The sequence below is a fragment of the Phascolarctos cinereus genome, unplaced genomic scaffold, assembly GCF_003287225.1.
Source record: "Phascolarctos cinereus isolate Bilbo 61053 unplaced genomic scaffold, phaCin_HiC Scaffold_3;HRSCAF=262, whole genome shotgun sequence".
In the NCBI taxonomy this organism is placed as follows: Eukaryota; Metazoa; Chordata; class Mammalia; order Diprotodontia; family Phascolarctidae; genus Phascolarctos; species Phascolarctos cinereus.
Window position 1 is genome coordinate 71,332,989 of NW_027555736.1, and position 20,007 is coordinate 71,352,995.

Genomic DNA, 20,007 nt, shown 5'->3' on the forward strand with positions numbered 1-20,007 from the left:
CTTTTTTTAAAATGTTGTGTTATAAGTGATAGATTGTTTTTGGAGGAGGGGGGAAGGGAGATGTCCAGAAATGAAAACGATATAAAAAAACAAAAGCTATCATGAGAAACGAAAAGAAAAATGTAAAGTATGTCTAGGAGGAAAAAAAAACGATTCCAGAAGAGCCAAAACAAGAGGAGAGGGAGGAGGGAGGGAGGAGAGAGAGAGAGAGAGAGAGAGAGAGAGAGGGAGAGGGAGAGAGAGAGGGAGAGAGAGAGAGAGGGAGAGAGAGAGAGAGAGAGAGAGAGAGAGAGAGAGAGAAGGGAGACGGGAGAGAGAGAGAGGGAGAGAGAGAGAGAGAGAGAGGAGAGGGGAGAGAGAGAGAGAGAGAGAGAGAGAGAGAGAGAGAGAGAGAGAGAGAGAGAGAGAGAGCGAGAGAGAGAGCGCGCGAGCTGGGAGAGGGAGAAGGAGGAGGGGAAGCTGTGACTCAGTGCCTTGGTTACATAACTAACTGTATTACCAAAACCTTCCACAAGAGGCAAACCTCCTGTTTGTCCTTCGTTCTCCAAGAGGACCAGACATCAGGGAGGTGATGCCGTGACATGCAAGTGAATTGGATTTGGACGAGGGAGGGCTGTGCAAAGTCACCAGCCTCACTTTCTCCTTGGAGCCGTCTGGGTCCAGTGGCCAGATATGGATCAGGACGACTGGAGATGGCCCAGGATACAGTGGGGGCCTTGGCCTTTTCAAGCTAAGGTCTTTAACCATTTGACTGAGGCAATGCCCATTTAGTGAAATGAGGCAAAGAATGGCTTCTTTAAAAAAAAAATGATGTGGGAGAGGAAGACCCTCAGGGTTTCTGGCCAAACCAGAAACAATTGCTATTTACATTCATTCAGAGCCCATCAGGGCTCAAACAATGACCAAGAGATTCTCTCCAGCAGACTGGACTCAGAGGCTGAATCTATTATAACCCCCAAATCAAGGCAGAAGTGTAGAGGTGATGGGGGGGGTGCTTATAGGAGCATCTGGGCCAGTCCAAGTCCCTGTGGAATAGGGGGAATCTGGGGGACTCACTTTCACATCACAGAATTCCAGAGCATCTAGCTTAGCCCAATTCTTTACAGAAAGGTTAAGGTGACCTACCCAGGGTCACACAGTGAGTAAGTAGCATAGTCAGGACTCCCACCCAAGTCTCCTGACCCCAAGCTTAATGCTCTTTCCACTAGAATCTCCTCTTTGCTCTTATTGGAGCTTCAGCTCTGCACAAGGCCCATTTATAAACCTCAGTCTATCTTACAGATCACCTCCCTCCCCATCCCTCCAAAGGAGGGATCTGCCCCCTTCTGTCTCCAGACTGGCCTGCACAGAAGGAAAAAGTCAGTCCTGGGTATGCACAGAGCACACAAGTCCTAGATGGAGAGAACACTCCTTTATAGTATGTGCTTCCTCTAATGTTTTCTCCAATCACTAACAGACTCTGTGGTACCTATGCTACTCCTAAAGGCTCAGCTTCTGTTCACAGCTGCCAAGGTCAGAAGTAGCCAGACAAGGGCCCAAAGAGGAGACAGAACATTTAGGTTTCCTCTCCCTCCACATAAGAGGAATTCATTTTAATAAGAGATCAGGCCCCATGGGGCATTTCCAAATTGAGGCCATGAGGAAGAGGTGGGGATTGGGGATTGAGGAGGGAGAAGGGTTACTCCTTTTCTTCTTTCCATAGACCATCACTTTTGGAACCCGTATTTCTTCCCAAAGCTTGAAATGGCTTCTGCAGCCTGACCTGTTGTCTTGTCAATGCCCTCCTGGGTTGACTTGACCAAGTGCTCCGCAGCTGGGGATAAGAGAGAGACATTCACAGGTGAATATTCCCCACCCCCACCCCAGACGAATCCTTCCCTATGGATGAAGATGGCCAAAGCACAAAACACACAGAGCAAAGTCATCATTTGTCATTGCTGCTTGTCTTCTGCTCCAAGGGGAAGGGACTAGGATGAAGACAGGGATGGAGCAGCGCAGGGGAAGCAGATCCCTAATGGGGTCAAAGGTTCGATGACAGTGCAGTTAGTTCTTCTATAAAAACTCAAATTTGTTACAATGTGATTGATATAGTAGGGAATGATTAGAGAATAATGTGAATTTGGAATTTACTAATGCTCGTATCTATGAGAAATACGCAGAATGAAGACGGCCACACTTCATAATAATTCACACCTACTTCCACAAACTAACTTCAGGTCTTTTTCAACATAAAACTGCCATATTCATTACATATCTTCTGGTGTGGACAGAAATGGGCTGGTTTGTACCCACACACTCTCTCCCCCCTTTAGCAATGGTTTTGACCCCCTCCCCCCAAATTGTCCTCCCTTCCCTGTAGCCATCAACTTTGTCAACCCAGGTCCACTCCATCCCCCACCCAGGAGGGACTGGGTCACAGGCTGAGTAGCAGCCACTATTTACTGTAATACTGATGAATTTTTACCATTTTTATAAAGTCCCTTTTTTAACATGTCACTGATCAAGTTTTTGAATATTATATTCCCAATCCCATTTTCCCATAAGCTTTGTGGTTTTTATTAGGTGATCTTCTACAATAATGATTTTTAGGATCACATCCAGCTTGTTACAGCCAAACTGACTATGTATAGAGTAGCTGAATCCATAAAGTACTAGCCAAGTGTTCTTAGTCAAATCCAATTGGCCAGGAAAGCCTCAGGGAAATTGAGACCTAGTTACCATAAGTTTTACCATTTGTCCTTCGTTCTCGAAGAGGAACATGACTTTAGGAAGATGATGCCATGACTTGCATGAATTGGATTTAAGTGAGGGAGGGCTGTGCAAAGTCACCAGCCTCACTTTCTCCTCTGGAGCCATCTGGGTCCAGTAGCCAGATATAGATCGGGACTCCTGGAGATGGCTCTGGATACAGTGGGAGGCCTTGGCCTTTTCAAGATACAGTCTTTAGCAGGTCTCAGTTTGACTTTAGCTGGAGAGGGAAGGGCCCTGCTGATTGCAATGAGTGCCTTACCTGACCCACCCTTCTATTTCTTTTTCCCAGGCCCACTATCATCCTCCCATCCACCTTTTGGTCCCCTTCCATTGTCTGACCTTTCTGTCCTGCCTCTGCAGCCTGGTCCACAGCCTGCTGGGCAGCGTCTGATGCTGCATTTGCTGCTGCATTTGCTGAAACAGATAAATGGGGAGAAGAAGAGAACAAGAGATGGGAAGAGGGCAGAAGGGGAGGGAGAGAGAGAGGGAGGGAGGGAGGGAGAGAGAGAGAGATGGATGAGGACAAATGGGGGGAGGAAAGAGGGGGAAAGGGGTGAGAGTCAGGCAGACAGAGATTAATTTAAATTTCTTTTATTTGGCTTATGCATTCTATTCTCTAAAAGGCTCAGGAACAAATATTTTTTGTTGACCAGATATGAAAAGAACTGCCAGTAGAGACAGAGGGATGGAGAAAAATGGGCACGTATATCACCTCCACAAGTAGGAAGCCACCAACTATAATCCTTCCATTAAAATGGAGGCCCATTAGGTCTTACCGTCTGCCCTGCCACAATGAGTCCTCTGGTCCTCCTTGGGTGTTGCCCTACACCTGGCTGATGCACCCCAAAGCCCGCTGGGCTTTCCCATCTTCTTTGAAGCTGAACTCTCCTGTATAAGCTGTCTCCCCCCAACAAGAACATAAGCTCATTGAGAGCAGAGATGGTTCCTGTTTCTATACGTATTTCCTGCATTTAACACATGCATGGCACACAGTAAGTGCTTGATACATACTTTTTTCATCCTGTTTGGAGGATGTCCCTTCTCCCCGCCCAGTCTGATGATATCTCCCTTTCTGGACCTACTGTTCCTGATGACTGCAATTCTATTAGTGGACTTTCATTCCTTTGGGTTATGCATTGCTTTCTATATGCTCTGACAGTGGAAAGAGCTCTGGGCCTGGAATCAGAAAGACCCAAGTTTAAATTCTCCCTCAAACAGCATCACTTAATAAACTCAGTTTCCTCAACTGTAAAATGAGCATCATAACAGCACCTACCTCCCAGGGTTATTATGAGGATCAAATGAGATAACATTTGTAAAGTGTTTGGTATATAGTAGGCACTTAATAAATGCTTTCCCCCCCTTCCTTTTAAAAATGTGTTCTCCTGGTAAGATTCATACATTCAGTCTTTTTTTTTTCACCTTAGTTGTTGTTCAGTCATGTCCAATTCTTTGTGACCCTGTGGACCATAACATGCCAATACTGTCCATGGAGTTTTCTTGACAAAAATTCTGGAGTGGTTTTCCATTTCCTTCTACAATAGATTAAGGCAACCAGACTTGCCCAGGATCACACAGGTCTTCCTGACTCCAGGCCTAGCACTCTATTCACTGAGCTACCTAGCTGCTTCTCACACCTTTGTAGGAATGAGTTTTTCAGACATTTCTTCCCTGACAGAGGTGAAGGGAGTAGCATGAGGGCCCTAGATGCTTGGTCAATAGATGAAAAGAGGAAGGATAATCACAGAGTACAGGGCTGGGGGTGGTGGAGAAAATTTCAGCATTTCTGGCTAGGCCCTTTTGTTCTGGACCAATGGCCAGAAATGATAGGATTTGGCTGAGCCTGCTGACAGATAGTGGCCTAGGCGAAGCAGAGAATCCATGCTTTAGAAATAAACCATTCAGAGCAGCACATAAACAAGCCTGAGGCAGCCACCCTGTAACTCCGCTCCATCATCTCTACCCTCAACCGGGGGCTTGAATGGCCTCTACAAACATAGACTTTCTCTACTCAGACAGCAGATCTGATCCCAAGATGCCACACTGAGCAGACTAGGTGGTCACCCCATGATCTGTCAAAGAAGAAAACCTTACCGCAGAGGACACACTTCTCTCCAAAGAGCTGCAAGCGTGAGCTCCTTCCTTGGTCCTTAGTAAAGCAGAGGATGTGGAGGGGCAGAGGTCCTGATGACTGCAGTTCTGTTAGTGGACAGTCATTCCTTGGGGTTATGCATTGCTTTCTATATGCTCTGAGGCAGGTAGGTGGTGAGAAATGGATAAACTAAGAGTATGGTAGGGAAAAGTCATGCAGGTAAGAACTTTGGTTTCTTAAGCACTATCTTATCTTTATGTGGAAAATCTGGGTTTTCTTCGGTCTGGGGAATCTGGGAGGTCTGTCCTATAGATGGCCTTTGGTAGTACTCAGGTCCTCTCTAAATCACTTTGTATTCTTTATATTTACTGATTTGTGAAGGTGTTTTATCCAGCAGTAGAATGTAAGTTCCCTGAAGGCAAGAATTCTTTTTTTATTTTATTTTTTGCTTTTGTATTATCAGCATCCACCACAGAACCTGGCTTGTAGTGGTCACTTAGTTTATTGAATTGACATTTAAAAAAAATTCCTGGCATTTTGACCTATTCATTAATAAATCAACAAGCATTTATTAAGAGCTTACTATTTGCCAGGCACTATGCTAAAATCTGAGGATATAGGGGCAGCTGGGTGGCGCAGTGGATAGAACAGTGGCCCTGAAGTCGGGAGGACCTGAGTTCAAATCTAGACTCAGACCAAACACTTGACACTTGACACTTACTAGCTGTATAACCGTAGGCAAGTCACTTAACCACAATTGCCTAAAAAAAAAAAAAAGATCTGAGGATATAAAAAGAAAGAAAGAAAAGAATGGTTTCTGCCCTCAAAGAGCATTTAATTCTAAGTCTAATGGGTGAGATGAGGTCATATAAGACACACACAGCATAGATGCAAGGTAACAGTGTGTGTGGTGGGAGTTGGATGATGTGATGGGTCAGAAAGAAACCCTGCCAACACTGATCCACGGTCATCTGAGGGGGGCATGGCTGATCCCCTATTGGCCTTAGATCTGACAATGCTTTAACCCTGGAAAGTACAGTCTTGCCCTTTAAACCAGGGTTAAGACAAAAGACTTCCCCAGAAACTGAGGAATCTGATATTTCCCATGATGAGACCTCCCTAAATTGGTTCCTGGATCTCCTTCTTGACCCTGTCAGTAACTTCCTCTTGGTGTATAGAGCCAAGAATGAACTGGGGGTTAGAAGGCCTATGTTCTAGGTCTAGCTCTTCCACTAATTAATTAAGCGACCCAGGCCAATAACTCACTTTACTTTTTTGGGTCTCTGTTTCCTTATCTAAAATGAAAAGGTTGGACGAGGGGATCTCTAAAGTCTCTGAAGATGTGATATTCTCTGATTCTAGGAAACAGCAGGACGCCCAATATAGAATATATCTGCACACAGTGAGGGCACATAGTCAGTGTTAATTTGATTTTATCCCTAGACTTAGTGGCCAAAACCAGCTTGGTTCCTTGAAGGGGACAATTAAGCTCTATGTCCTCTTTCTAGATGGATGGCAGTATTAGGGACAAATTCTGCTCATTTTACTAATGGGGAAACTAATCTCTAAAGGGCAGCTAGGCTATACAATGGCTAGAGAGCTGACCCTGGAGTCAGGAAGATCTGAATTCAAATCCAGCCTCAACCATTCACTAGCTGTCTGCACAAGTCACTTAATTTCTACCTGCCTCAGTTTTCTCAACTGTAGAATGTTGATGATAATAGCACCTCCCTCACAGCGTTGTCATGACTACCAAATGAGGTAATAGTTATAAAAGTGCTTATCACAGATAGTGCCTGGCACATAGTAGGTGCTTAATAAATGCCCCCTCTCCTAAAAAAATTAAATGATAACCCTTCCCTGAACTCTTGTCTGTCCTCAGGGATTCCAGTTTGGCCATATCCCTGGTGGCCTACAGTCATCTCAAGAGGGAAGCTCTTACCAGGAAATTAATGAGTTTACTTCATTTTTAAAAATACATGAGCCTGTGCCAAAGAGCACTTGGGGAGGAGGAATGGCATTTCAGCTTCAAGCCAGCAGTCACAGGCAGCCTGTCCCCAGGAGACCCTGCTTTTCAGGGGAGCCAAGTTTCCCCATTCTCCTTATGGGGTTGGGAGTGAGAAAGTCCTGGGGAGCTTCTGGAAAGGGACCAATAAGAAATGAAACACCAAGAATTTAACTTTGGGAAAACCTCTGGAGGCTGGTGGATTTCTACCCAAAGGGGAAATAATGAGTGGATGTGGTTGGCGTCTGCGTAGCACCTTATAGTTACAAAGGTATTAGCATCTCAGTTGCTTCTTATTGGGGGAGGGGAGGAATGTCACCCCTGACTGTGGCTGGAGATAAGCAACTAAACTCCAATTGAATTAATCCATAAGGGCTGAGACTTCAGCAAATGTGGGATTCTGAGTGTGTCTAATAGCTAAAAAGCAAGCTCCCCCAAATCTAGATGCGGCTTGCACACACAATGGCTGCTGCCATTCAGGGTGAGCTGTTACAGGTGCTGCCAAAGTGAAGGGCTTTCTTCCTTCCTTGTCCCTGGATCTCCCCTCCCTCCATTTCACTGGCAAGGCACTGCAGGTAACTCCCTGTGTTTCTACTGTGTCTTCCCCTCACTTCCCTGGAACCCTTGCTAGGAAAGTTGGGGCAACTAGGTGGCACAGTGGATAAAGTGCTGGACCTGGAGTCACTCTAATCTGACAGACGTTTTTAGCTGGGTAACCCTGGGCAAGTCACTTAACCCGGTTTGCCTCAGTTTCTTCATCTGTAAAAAATGAGCTGAAGAAGGAAATGCCAAACCACTCCAGTATCCTTGCCAAGAAAACCCCAAAAGGGGTCACGAAGAGTTGGACAAGACTGAAAAATGACTAAACAACAAGAACAGCAAAGCTTTCTGTCCTTTTCTCTTGGTGCTTCTGAAACCTCTGTCCCTGTATTCCCCTCCCTCACACCCCCATGCCCTTCTTGGTGCTTATTTCTACTCTTTCTGTTTTTGGCTTTGCTGCTAGCATCAGAGCACAGCCAGAGAGCTGCCATCCTATCCTAATCATGCCCAGTGCTCAAGGAATCCTACTGATGTCCCTTTCCCAAGATTTCCTCCGGAACCATATTCGTTTGTGGGACTTTGAATGTAACTAAACATAGAAGTAATTCCTAACATTAAAAAAGACAGTCTCAGGGATTCCCACATTCTCAAGGGGTGGCTTCCAGATCCACTGACGTCTCTGGAGATTGGAACTGAATCAACACTTGGCATGATACCTGGCACCACTGCCCAAGTGCCCCCTTGGGCCCCAGGATAAGGCAAGCAAGGTCTCAAAGCATCTCCTCTTTTCAAGTACTGTTTGGCTCAGTACAAGTAGCCTGGTCTCATTGGCATGGTCACTTTAAGAGAGAAGCTTCTCTTGGAGGGAGATTAAGGAGGACCAGCTCTCTCTCCAAGAATGTAGGACAGGGCTAGGCAGAACAGAGCAGAGAAGAAATAAGCCGACTCGTTGGATTCCAGACTTTCGGGGCTGCCTTTGCCTTTCCCTAGCCCTGGAAGCAGCACCTGGACATATCAGCTGAGCTCAGGCTCCCTGAACCTACCCCTGAATAGGAAACAGGAGTTATGTTCTCTCCCGCTACCCTGCTCCCACTCTGGACATCATCTCTCACCGGCTTCCTGGGCAGCTTCCTCTGCCTGTTTCTTGAAGTCCTGGAAACTCTTGCTGGCCATCTCGAAGGGGCTGGCTGATTGGGCTGCAGTGGGCGAGATTGGGTGGGGTCCGGGCCAGGATCGTCGGGAGGAACGTGCCTGTTGAGATGCTTCCCAGCTCTCTCTTGATACAGCTGCTACGGAGGTTCAAGCCTTATGCAGCCAAAGGGCCAGCCCACATCCACAGGGAGTGGGGGAGGGCGGGGCAGGTGGCATAGCTTGCCAAGGTTCCCAGCTCTAGCCCTGGAGGAAGGGATTGTCGGTGGGTATTTTTCCAGACTGGCAGTTCTTTTCAATGTAATCTGTATTGGCCTGCCCCTAAAAGGTATGTGTGTGTGTGGGATCATCCCTGCTGATCTGGGGCCTACTACTGATCCAGGACTGGTTGGGGTGGAATTGGGCTTGGGTAAAGGGAGCATAATCAGGAGTCAAGGTTAATGCTAAATTGAGGTCAGAGTCAGGGCTCATTTCTCTGTATGAGGTGGGGAATATGGCATCAGGTTACTTGAAAAGGTCTCAAAAGAACTAGATTCTACCATCAACTTGCAATATGACCTTAAATAAGTCATCCCTTTTACCTCAGTTTCCCCATTTGTAAAATGAAAAGTTTAGACTCATTCTGTAAAGTCCCTTCCAGGTCTGACATTCTATTCTAAGTCAGTCTGAAGTCAATCTGTTATTTCGTTGCTTTTCTCTTTTCCAGCATCCACCCCATTTTTCTACCTCTTCCTTATCTGCTGTTTGGATAATAGCCTGCTACAGACTGTAAAACCTGAGATTCTCCCCCGAGAGGAATGAAGAGGAGAGTTGGCAAGCAAAGATGAATGGAATTCCTGGGGTCAGGACAGAACACACTGATGCCTGACCAGATGAGGACTACATGGGGCTTTGGGGATCCAGTGGTTTGGACTGGGTTTGGGGCAGGCTGTTCTGCTAACTTAAGAGCTGTGTGACCTTATGCATGACACTTAATTTCTCTGATCCTCAGTTTCCTCCCTTGTAAAAAAAAAAAAAGGTGACGTACTAGGTGATCAGTAAGGTCACTTCTGGTTCTAAATCCTACAATCCTATGAAATCATACAAATTTTCAAGTGAGTCCTATGTCCAGATTAGGTTTAACTCAAAGCCAAATCCTGAGCTGGACGGATATCATGACAGAGGGGCTTGTAAAGAGAAGCTCTGACATCAGCCTGTCTGCTGTCTTTGAACAGAGCATTCCAGGCCTGGGATTTCAACCTCTTAATTATTTTAATCACAAGGTTAATGGAGAGGAAGTTTTCCAACCTGTGGCTGTAGCCCAATCTCTCACATAATTCTCAGCATCTGAGTGTGTCACACAAATGGCAATGGTCCTAAAAACATAAGATTTAGAGGTGGAACGGACCTCAGAGATTATCCAGTCCAAATCCCTCATTTTCACAAATGAGGAAATTGAGGCCAGGGGAAGTTAAGGGACTTGATTAAGGTCATAACAGGCAGTAAGTAGCAGACCTGGGATTTGGCCAGATCCTCTCAGCCCAAATCCACAACTTTCTTGCTCATTTAACAACTGAAAGTTAATAAACACTGGGAGGGGAGAGTAAGAGGGGCCAGTCTGTATTTTGGGGAGTCTGTAATCTGATGTGGAAAATAAAAGCAACACATGTAAAAAGCAGAAGAACAGGAAAGAATGTTGAATATGCCTCAGTGGCAGCAGAAACAGGACCTGCTGGGTAGAAACTGGCTCTTGGTACTTAGGATACCTGTCTGGTGCTTAGTTCTTGGGAAAAAAAAAAAGAAGACAATTCAAGAGTCTAATAGGGAAGAGAGTATAGGGTGGGGAGGGAGGGAGGGTTTGTTTTAACTGTGGCTTTGAGTCCTGCTTAACCAGCTTTCATAACTCTGCCACACCGATTAGCCAGGAGCCCTGGCAGCTCTACCCTCCACGACTTGCAATGACCGCAGTAATGGGTTAAAGGCCTTCATGGATGCTTCCCCGGTAGGGCAGGAAGCCGCATCAGGGAACTGATGACCTTTAAACATCTTGGTCTGAGAGAGGGGCATTTTAAACATATGAGTAATCACAGTGGGAAGAACAAAAGCTCCAAGGATAGCAGCTGAAAATATTGATGTGGGCTTGTTTCCCAGGCCGGAGACTCACGTTAGATTGCATGCTTGTTGCTGTATGGGGTGTTGGGGGGAGTGATGAAAAGGGGGGGGGAAGGAAGCTGTGTCCTGCAGAGCCCCATGCACATGCATCCATGTTTATATGCTGGTGTTGTGCATAGGTCTCATGGCTGTATACGCGTGTGTATGAAGGTGCGGCCATGGGTAAGCCATTTAATCTTTCCAAGACTCAGCTTCCTCATCTGTAAATAGCATAATCTCCTAGGGTTGCATTTGAGGGTCAAATGAAATAATGGATAGGAAACATTTTGCAGACTGTGATAGCTCACTTCACAGTTTCCAAAGTGATTTCTTCACAACCACCCTGGGCTGTAGAGAATGAAAATGTTTTTTGTCTGAAATGTCCTCCAATTTGCCAATGGAGCTGTGATCTCACTGATGTAGGTATTGCCTCCAATGATACAGACTCATCCATACCTGGGCAACTCTTGTCCAGTCTTTCCAAACGTGTGTGTGTGTGTGTGTGTGTGTGTGTATGTGTGTGATGCGTACACATTTGGTCATAGTGTGGGTGCTTAAATTCTCTTGAATTCATAATGATACCCATGGGTCACATTGTCTACTGGTCATCTCTTGCTTCTACTAATTACGGTTATCTCTTCCATATGGCAACTTCCCCCATCGCAGTTTACATATATCATGGTTCAGCATAAAAAATTAAATAGGAATTTTGGGGGAGTTTTGAGGAAGCCACAGATGATGCTCAAAGACCAGCAGATGACACACAGAAAGTTTAGAAACTCAGAAATGCATAAAATATATGTATAGTATTGCATGATATCAACCCAAATTTTACAACAAGGTACAATAAACACCCATAAAAGAAAAAAGAAAAAATACAGACTTCTTCACTGGTGCAAAGGGAGGGCCGAAAAACGTTACATGTATTTTCCAGATCACAGGGGGCACTGTGTCCCTTCTCCTCCCCTCCATGTGGAAGGGATAATTGTATAGCTAGTGTTTCCATAGCACTTTAGAGTTTGCACAGTCCTTTGACAAATATAATCTCATTTGGTCCTCACAGCAATTATTCCCATTTTACAGATGAGGAAACTGAGGCAAACAGAAGTTAAGTGACTTGCCCAGGGTCACACAGCTAGTAATAAAGGCAAAGACTGAAGCCAAGCCAACTGACATGATGACCTCACCTGACAAGTGTAGACCATATGCACCATTTGCAATCGCACTTTCCTGCTGAGAAGATGAAGGTATGTCTTGTTATCAGTTCTTCAGGGTTTAAGATTGCTTATTAAAATTGATCAGTTTGACAGCTTTTGGGGCTGCTGTCCTTCACATTGTGGTCATTGCACATATGGTTTCCTCGCTTCTGTTTTCTTCATTCTGCATCACTTCATGCCAGCCTTTCTATATTTCTCTGAATTCTTTCCATTCCTCATTTTACAGCACAGTCATAATCCATCAAATGCATACATCATGATTTATTCAACCACTCACCAATTGATGGGCTTGCCTTTGTCTCCAGTTATTCATGCTACTTCAAAAAGTAATTTTATGAATATTTTGCTATATATGAGACCTTCCTTATTCCCTTGGGTCACTGTCAAATACTGGAATCACTGTGTCAAAGAATATGAATAGGTTAATGACTTTTTTTTTTGCATAATTTCAAATTGTTTTCCAGGTTGGTCTGGCAAATTCACAGCTCCTTTGATGGCATATTAGTATGCACTTCTTTCTAAACCTCTCCAACATTTTTTCTTTTTATCATCTTTGTCGATTTGATGGGTATGAGGTGAAATTTGATTTGTTTTAATTTACATTTCTCTTATTATTAGTGATGTGGATCAAGTGATTCCAAGTTTAGTATTCTATCCACTCTGGCATTCTGATTCTCTGACATCTCTGATGACATCTTTCAAAATACTTCTCCTATTTAATTCTTTGTTTGTAATGTGTTGCAGCTTGTACGTGCCCATCATGGACCTCTCCATTGCCCTTTGAGTGAAAAATATCAGACCTTATTATGAACAAGGAAGGATTGGTAACCAAGAGAACATCACTAAGTACTGAGCAGTATGCCTGCTTTCTCATCCGTATAAAATTTTTATGAAAATAATCTGTACTGCCACTGAGAGCATTCTTGAGGAGGATATTAAGAGCAAAGAAGCAGGCTTTCCCAGGCAATATTCCACAGTGGGCCACATCTTTACCATCATGCAATTAACTAGAACATGCAGAGAATACAATATCCCACTTCTTTTGAGCTTCCCTTGCTAGCTCATCATTCATATTCCAAGGCTGTCTTGGGCCCTCTTTTCTTCTCCCTCTAAACTCTAGAATTTGGTGACTTCACCAGTCTAATTATCATCTCTATGCAAATGGCTCCCAGATCTCTATGTCTAGCTCCAGTCTTTCCCTTAAATTCCAGTCTTACATCAACAAGTGCTTATTGGACATCTCAACCTTGATGTGACTGAAACAAAAATCATTACCTTTTGACTACCTAATCTAGCCCTTTGCCAGACATTCCTCTTTCTGGCAGGGACTCCATCATCCTTTTAGTTTCTTTGACTTATGATCTCAGTGTTCCTCTCCTATCTTCATCTTCCCTCACCCCATATACCTAATGAGTTGCCAAATCTTGCCATTTAAACATCTGCAACATTTCTTGTATCCCTCCTTTTCTGACCACTCACACAATCACTACCTAAGTTCAGAACCTCATTACTTTTCTCCTGGATTTTTACTATGGATTCCTAATTGCTATCCTTGCCTCAAAACTCTCTTTTTCAACACAGCCGCCAAAATGATTTTTCTTAAATTCATTCATTCAATAAACATTTATTAAGTGCCTACTATGTCCCAGGCACTGTGCTAAGCACCGGTATAAGTCTTACCAGTTCACTCCCTCAATGAACAAACTTCTGTGACCCTGTATTGCCTCTAAGATAAAACTGCTTTGTTTGGTTTTTAAGGTCCTTTCCAGTCTGATTCCAACCTATGTTTTCAGCCATTATTGCCCTTCCTGCACTCTAATATTTAACCAAACTAGCTTTGCATAGTTTGTATAGTATGATGCATCTCTTGCACCGTGCATCTTACCCTGTCTCTACACCTTTACATTGCTTTCCCCCATGACTGAATGTTCTCCTTCATTCCCTCCTTATAGAATCCCTCACTTCCTTTTTATGTTTCCTTCGATACAGTTCAACTACCCCATTCTACAGGAAGTCTTTCCTGGTCCCCTCAATTGTTAGTGACCACCTTGCCTAATTGTCCTCTGTTTATTTTATATTCTGTATTTACTTATATATGCACATACTATCTTCCTTAATAGAATAGAAGAGATCAGAGACCCTTTCATTTTTGTCTTCATATCTCAAGTTTCTAGTATAATGCCCAGAACATAGTAGGTGCTTAATCCATGCTTATTAATTGATTAGCTATAAAAAGTATCTGATTCAGTGGAGCAAAATAATACTCTGTAGGTTCTCTTCCAATAATGTGTAAGGATTTCTTGAAATATAACAATAGAGATAAGCTTATTCAATGGCCCTCTAATAATTAATTCCAAATTAAGTTTAAAGCATCAAGATACTTGCATACCATAGATGTTTGCCATTGCCATGGAGGAGATCCAGAGGAGAGTCTAAAGAAAAAAGAGATTCACTATAGATAGTGAGATTCTCCTGGGGCTCCTACTTAAAGATAATATTCTGATTATATTAAGCCTCAGGGTATTTCAGGGTCTCTTAAATGAGATCCATAATCATATTAAAGAGTTTCGTCTAACTATCCACACTGGAAAAAACAAGTGGATTAAAAATTTCTATTGTCCAGACTACAATTTACAGTTGAATGGGCAACATATAAAGCTTGTCCATCATTATGATATCTATACCTTAGCCCTTTTTATATCTTTATCCACATCTATGCTCATATTTATATTATTTTGGTACCTTGAAGCTCTTTTAATGAACTTAAGCTTCTTCCTGAAATAAAAATCTAGCTTTTTCATGACAATGTCTTTCTGGTGATGTGGGTAGCTTAGAGTCATGGAATAATACTGAAGAATTGTAGTTGAAGATCTTGTTTACCAGATGAGGAAAGGAAGGTCCAGAGAGGGTAAATGGTCTTGCCCTAAGGATGTGGGAATCAGGATTCAATCCAAGTTTTCTGAATCTCCCCCTCCTCACAATTAGATTTGATTCACTCTCTCTATAAATCCAAGCCAGAAACTGCTGCCCTGTACAAAGTTGGGGCAGTGACTCAGCATAGTGATCTGAAGGACTGAACAAATAGTACCACAGAAGCACAGATTATAGAGCTGGAAGCGATCTTGGAGGTCATTGAGTCTCATCCTGTCATTTCACAGATAAGGACATTGAGGCTTAGGTAACTTGATCAAGTGACCTTGCTCAAGGTCACATATAAAGGACAATGGAGCCCCTCCACAGCAAGGGAGCTTAGGTGACCAGCACTGGGTTAGCTAGTCAACTGAAAGCCATTTGAGCCATTGTCCTAAGACCTGGAGTCAGACCCTGAGGCAGATTGACTTTTGGAGAGATGACTTCCCCTGCCCTTCTTCATTTCCTCCCCCCCAATACAGGAAAGAAAAAAAGTCAGATTGTGCAGAAAAGCTCTTAATGGAAGAACTCATTGATCAGATTTCCACTTTGTAGATGGGAATAGATGAGATCATCGTAAAAGGAAAGAGAAGAGAGGCTAAGTCAAGGATGCAGCCCAGAGGAGCAGGGTCAGGGGAGGAAGCCTATTATGTTGGAACAGATCATAAAATGATCGATCCAGGTCTAGGAAGGGGCCTCTGAGGCCATCTAGAACAACCTCCTCATTTCATTTTTTTAACATCTCTTTTTTATATATGAACAATCATGAACAAACACAGACAGTCCACTATACAAAGAACAAAAAAGATCTTTTTATACATATGGGTTGTGTGTAATTGTAATATATATATGTATATGTATGTGTATGTGTATATGTGTATATATGTGTGTGTGTGCATGCGTATGTGTGTCTCCCCCCACCCCACCCCATCACTTTCAGGTTTCTGGAACCACTTTGGATCTATTTGCTTAGATTCATAGGTCACAAGCCTCTGTGTCCATTGAACCATCCCTGACCAAGGCCAAACTCAACACAATATATATATAAAATTAGGTAAAGGCCATTTCTTTAAAGCAGAATATAAGGGAAATTAGATATTAAATCAGTAGCAAAGATTCCATCTCAAACTACTGCTTCCTAAACTTCCAGGCCTGAAGGGTTTTAGTCTAATGATCTCTACTCTCTGAGTCCAGCCATCTCTATTCCCTGGGCTAGCTTCTCAGCCTGATCTGTAATCTAGGAAACGGTAAAAGGGGTATTGCCTATCAGAAGCACCTTGACTTTTCTATGCCTAGAAGGCATTGCATCTGTTTATTGCAAGTGTTCATTGATAGCAGGAGTGATCTCTGTATGCCTTATTATACATGTTGAAAATATAATTCACTGTAAGATTGTAATTAAATGACTTTGAGAAGAGTTCCGTCTCTTTCCCTGGGAATTCATGAGTCATCATGTCAGCAGCAGTAGCAGCATCACTGGACTGAGATGAGGATACCTGGGTTCTAGATCTTAGACAAATCCCTCTATTACTAGAGATCTTAATTTACTCATCTGCAAAGTAGGAATATCAAACTAAGATCTCACCTAGGTTTTATGGTTCTAAAGAGAAGTTGCTGACATAGATAAAATCGGTAACCTGGGTTCAATCATTCCCTGGACTCAGGATGTCGGTTTCCTTGGCTGTGCAAATGAGAGGAGAGCCGGGATCATTCCTTAGATAGGAAACAGGAACTTAATAAGCCAAAAGGGAATGTGCAATTTGCAACAGAAGGATACAGGGGGTCCAACTGACGAAGGGTTGGCAGGATGCAGACAGGCTCAAGGCTAAGATGATAGCCCTCTACCTTTACCCCTAGAGACCACACAGCCACTAGAGAAACAAATCTGAGCCTAGAATAATGAGGAAGCAGCATGGTGTAGTGAAAAGAGTTCACTTGGAGTCAGAAGGCCTGAGTTTGAATTGTGGCTGCAAAGCTCCTACTGACTTGGGCACTGACTAAGGGCTCATTTTCATCACCTAAAAAACAGGGATAATGCTTGTACTGCTATTTCTCAGCATTGTAATGAGGAGTGTGCTTTTTAAGTTGTAGCATGACTTTATTGTTATAGCAGTGACTAACATAATAATTATATTAATAATAATAATTGTAACAGTAATAGTTGAAGATGAGCTTCGCTGAAGGATAGAACTAGTATTATTAACAATATTCTGGTGCATAGATTATAGATTTTGAGCTGGAAGGGAGGGACCTTATAGGTCATCTAGTTTAACCCTATTATTTTATGGACGAGAGAACTGAGTCAGCCCAAGGAGGTCAAGTGACTTGTCCAAGGTCACATAAATAGGAAGTTTCAGAGCAGGATTTGAACCCAGACTCTCTGATTCCAGACTCCAAACTCTTCTCTCTTCAAATTGGACAGAGGGAAATGAGTCACATGAGAGGGTAGAAGCCCCAGGAAGAACAGAACCATAGGGAGGTCAAGGTGAGGAATGAAGGCAGAAAACGTAAAGTTAATAGTAGATAACTTGGAATCAAAGGAAATGGCCAGACTGGAGAGATTGGGAAGCTGCTTCTGGGAGGGACTGATACCAACAATTCTGGAAGTGGTGCCTGGCCAAATCTACCGAGGTCTGAAAGAAGGGCACTCTGGCTCACTCCTCTGGGACTCTGCCTTGTTTGAATTGGACTTGGTCATGCGATGACTGTTTTTGACTTTGTTTTGTTTTCCTTAGTTCTCAGTGAACTCGTCCTTTTAAGACTTCAAGTCTCTTTTCAGTTTTTTCCACTGACTCAGTCACTACTCATAGAGTAGGGATAAGACATCCCTAAATGCCAGGTGTGTTTGCCAAACCTTCGGAGGGCTGATAGCGCTGGGATAAAGGCAAAAGGAAGATCCAGGAGGAGAGATTTGGGGCAACTGCGAACTCTGGAGAGCTCTTCCTTCCGGGGCGATCCAGCCTAAAGTCTGGTGCCAGAGCACCAGGCCAAGCGTGCCCCAGGGCATGGAGCATATTGCAATGGAAAAAGTTCTGAATTCACAGTCAGATTCCAGCTCTGTCGCTGTGTGAGCTCGTACAAATGATTTAACCTTTCTGGACCTCAGTCTTCTTATCTGGATAGAGCAACCCCCTTCAGGTTCAATGGCCCCTTTCAGAGGCAAAAATAGCCAGATTGTGTAAATATGGTAGAGAATCCAATGGATTTTCTACCAACAAAACAGAGTATAGTATTTACATTTTTTTTTCTTTTTGGGTGAGGCAATTGAGGCTAAGTGACTTGGCCAGAGTCACACAGCTAGTGAGCGTTATCTGTCTGATGTCAGATTTGAACTCAGGTCCTCCTGACTCCAGGGCCAGTGCTCTATCCATTGTGCCACCTAGCTGCCCCTAGTGTATAGTATTTAACAGATCCTTAATAAATGCTTGTTATCCTATTGAATCTACCTGGATTCAATATTTCTCAAACATCAATGTTTTTAATTAGATCAGAATAGCAAAGAAAATAACAAGGAAAAGGTTATAATCTGGATCGTTATTGTTATTGTTCAGTCACGTCCAACTCTTTTTGGTCCCATTTGGGGTTTTCTTAGGAAAGATGCTGGAGTGACCTTCCATTTCCTTCTCCAACTCATTTTACAGATAAGGAAACTGAGGCAAATAGGGTTAATGTGACTTGCCCAGGGTCACGTAGCTAGTATATGTCAGAGGCCAGATTTGAGCTCAGCTCTTCCTGATTCTAAGCCCAGCATTCTATGCACTGTGCCACCAAGCTGCCCTTATAATCTGGATTAGGGAAGGAAATACCCAGTGTTGAAATCATGGATATTATGAAGTAATGCAGTATACAGTTATTTCTTAATCTTTAGCCTTTCCTAACTGCTTTTTCTCTAATCCAACAGTGTGTTGACATACTACGATTTTTTTTTAAAAAGAGGACTAAGTGAACATGATGATTTTTTTCAGCTATTTACAAGACTGTCCATGTAGATGAAAGATTAGATTTGTTCTGCTTGGCCCCAGAGGGCAGAGTAGGAGCAGCAAGTGGAAAATGAAGAAGAGTAGACTTGCATTTGATGTGGGAAAGAACTGCCTTAGAGTCATTCCAAAAGTGGAATAGTCTACTTCAAGAGGGTGGTTTTTCCTCAGTGCAGGTCTTTAGGGAGTAAGGTTGGTTGATCATTTGTTGGGAACAAGTTTATCTTTTTTTTTTGCATAATTAATTAATTAATTTTTAGTTTTCAACGTTCACTGCCATGAGATTTTGAGTTTTAAATTTTCTCCCCCTCCCACTTCTTCCCCTCACCCCAGACGGCATACAATCTGATATAGGCTCTACATATACATTCATGTTAAGCATATTTTCCCATTAGTCATGATGTAAAGAACAATTAGAACTAATGGGAGGAAACACAAGAATGAAGCAATAAAACAAAGCAACAAAGGAAAAGGAGAGCAAATAGTATGATTCCATCTACCTTCAGACTCCATATTTCTTTCTCTGTGTGTGGATAGCAATATCCATTGTGAGTCCTTTGGAGTTGTCTTAGGTTCTTGCATTGCTATAAAGAGCCAAGTCTATCAAAGTCCCACAATGTGGCTGTTACTGTGTATGATGTTCTCCTGGTTCTGCACATTTCATTCAGTATCAGTTCATGTAAGTCTTTTCAGGTTTTTTTAAAGTCTGCCTGCTCATCATTTCTTTTTTTTAAAATTAACTTATTATGATTTATCAACAATCACTTCCATAAGCTTTTGCATTTTAAATTTTTCTCCCCCTTCTTCCCCACTTCCTTCCCCAAGATGGTGCGCAATCTGATATAGGCTGTACATATACATTCCCATTAAACATATTTTCACATTAGTCATGTTGTAAAGAAGACTTAGAACCAATAGGAGGAGCCACCAGTAAGAGGAAACAAAATAAAACAGAAGCAAAAAAATAGCAGATAGTATATTTTGATCTGCATTCAAACTCCATAGCTCTTTCTTTGGATGTGGATAGCTGGGGCAGCTAGGTGGTACAGTGAATAGAGCTCTGGCCTTGGAGTCAGAAGGACCTGAGTTCAAATCCAGCCTCAGACACTTAACAGTTACTAGCTGAGTGACCTTGGGCAAGTCACTTAACCCCGATCACCTCATCAAAGGGAAAAAAAATGGATGTGGATAGCTGCTCATCATTTCTTATAGCACGATAGTATTTCATTATATTCA

General features: G+C 43.1%; 1 protein-coding gene and 1 long non-coding RNA gene across 2 annotated transcripts; one reads left to right on the top strand and one right to left on the bottom strand.

The window, feature by feature from the left end:
- Positions 1-1,554: 1,554 nt before the first annotated feature.
- On the bottom strand, positions 1,555-8,676 carry ADIRF (adipogenesis regulatory factor). Its single transcript, XM_020997025.2, has 3 exons — positions 8,501-8,676; positions 3,091-3,165; positions 1,555-1,813 (listed from the first exon to the last, which is right to left on the bottom strand). The coding sequence occupies exons 1-3, from the start codon at positions 8,559-8,561 to the stop codon at positions 1,707-1,709; spliced, it is 243 nt and encodes an 80-aa protein (XP_020852684.1). The 5' UTR covers positions 8,562-8,676; the 3' UTR covers positions 1,555-1,706.
- Positions 8,677-8,775: 99 nt separating this feature from the next.
- Positions 8,776-11,909, top strand: LOC110215477 (uncharacterized). Its single transcript, XR_002326524.2, has 3 exons — positions 8,776-8,865; positions 9,244-9,378; positions 11,751-11,909. It is a non-coding gene; the product is annotated as an uncharacterized LOC110215477 (long non-coding RNA).
- The last annotated feature ends 8,098 nt before the right edge of the window (positions 11,910-20,007 follow it).

What these genes read in the sequence shown, in the direction of transcription:
- ADIRF (XM_020997025.2), bottom strand. Translation starts at nt 8,561, where the DNA reads ATGGCCAGCAAGAGTTTCCAGGACTTCAAGAAACAGGCAGAGGAAGCT. An exon ending in GGAAGCTGCCCAGGAAGCCG is followed by an intron (nt 3,166 to 8,500) that starts GTGAGAGATGAT and finishes TATCTGTTTCAG; the next exon opens with CAAATGCAGCAGCAAATGCA. An exon ending in TGCAGAGGCAGGACAGAAAG is followed by an intron (nt 1,814 to 3,090) that starts GTCAGACAATGG and finishes TCTTATCCCCAG; the next exon opens with CTGCGGAGCACTTGGTCAAG.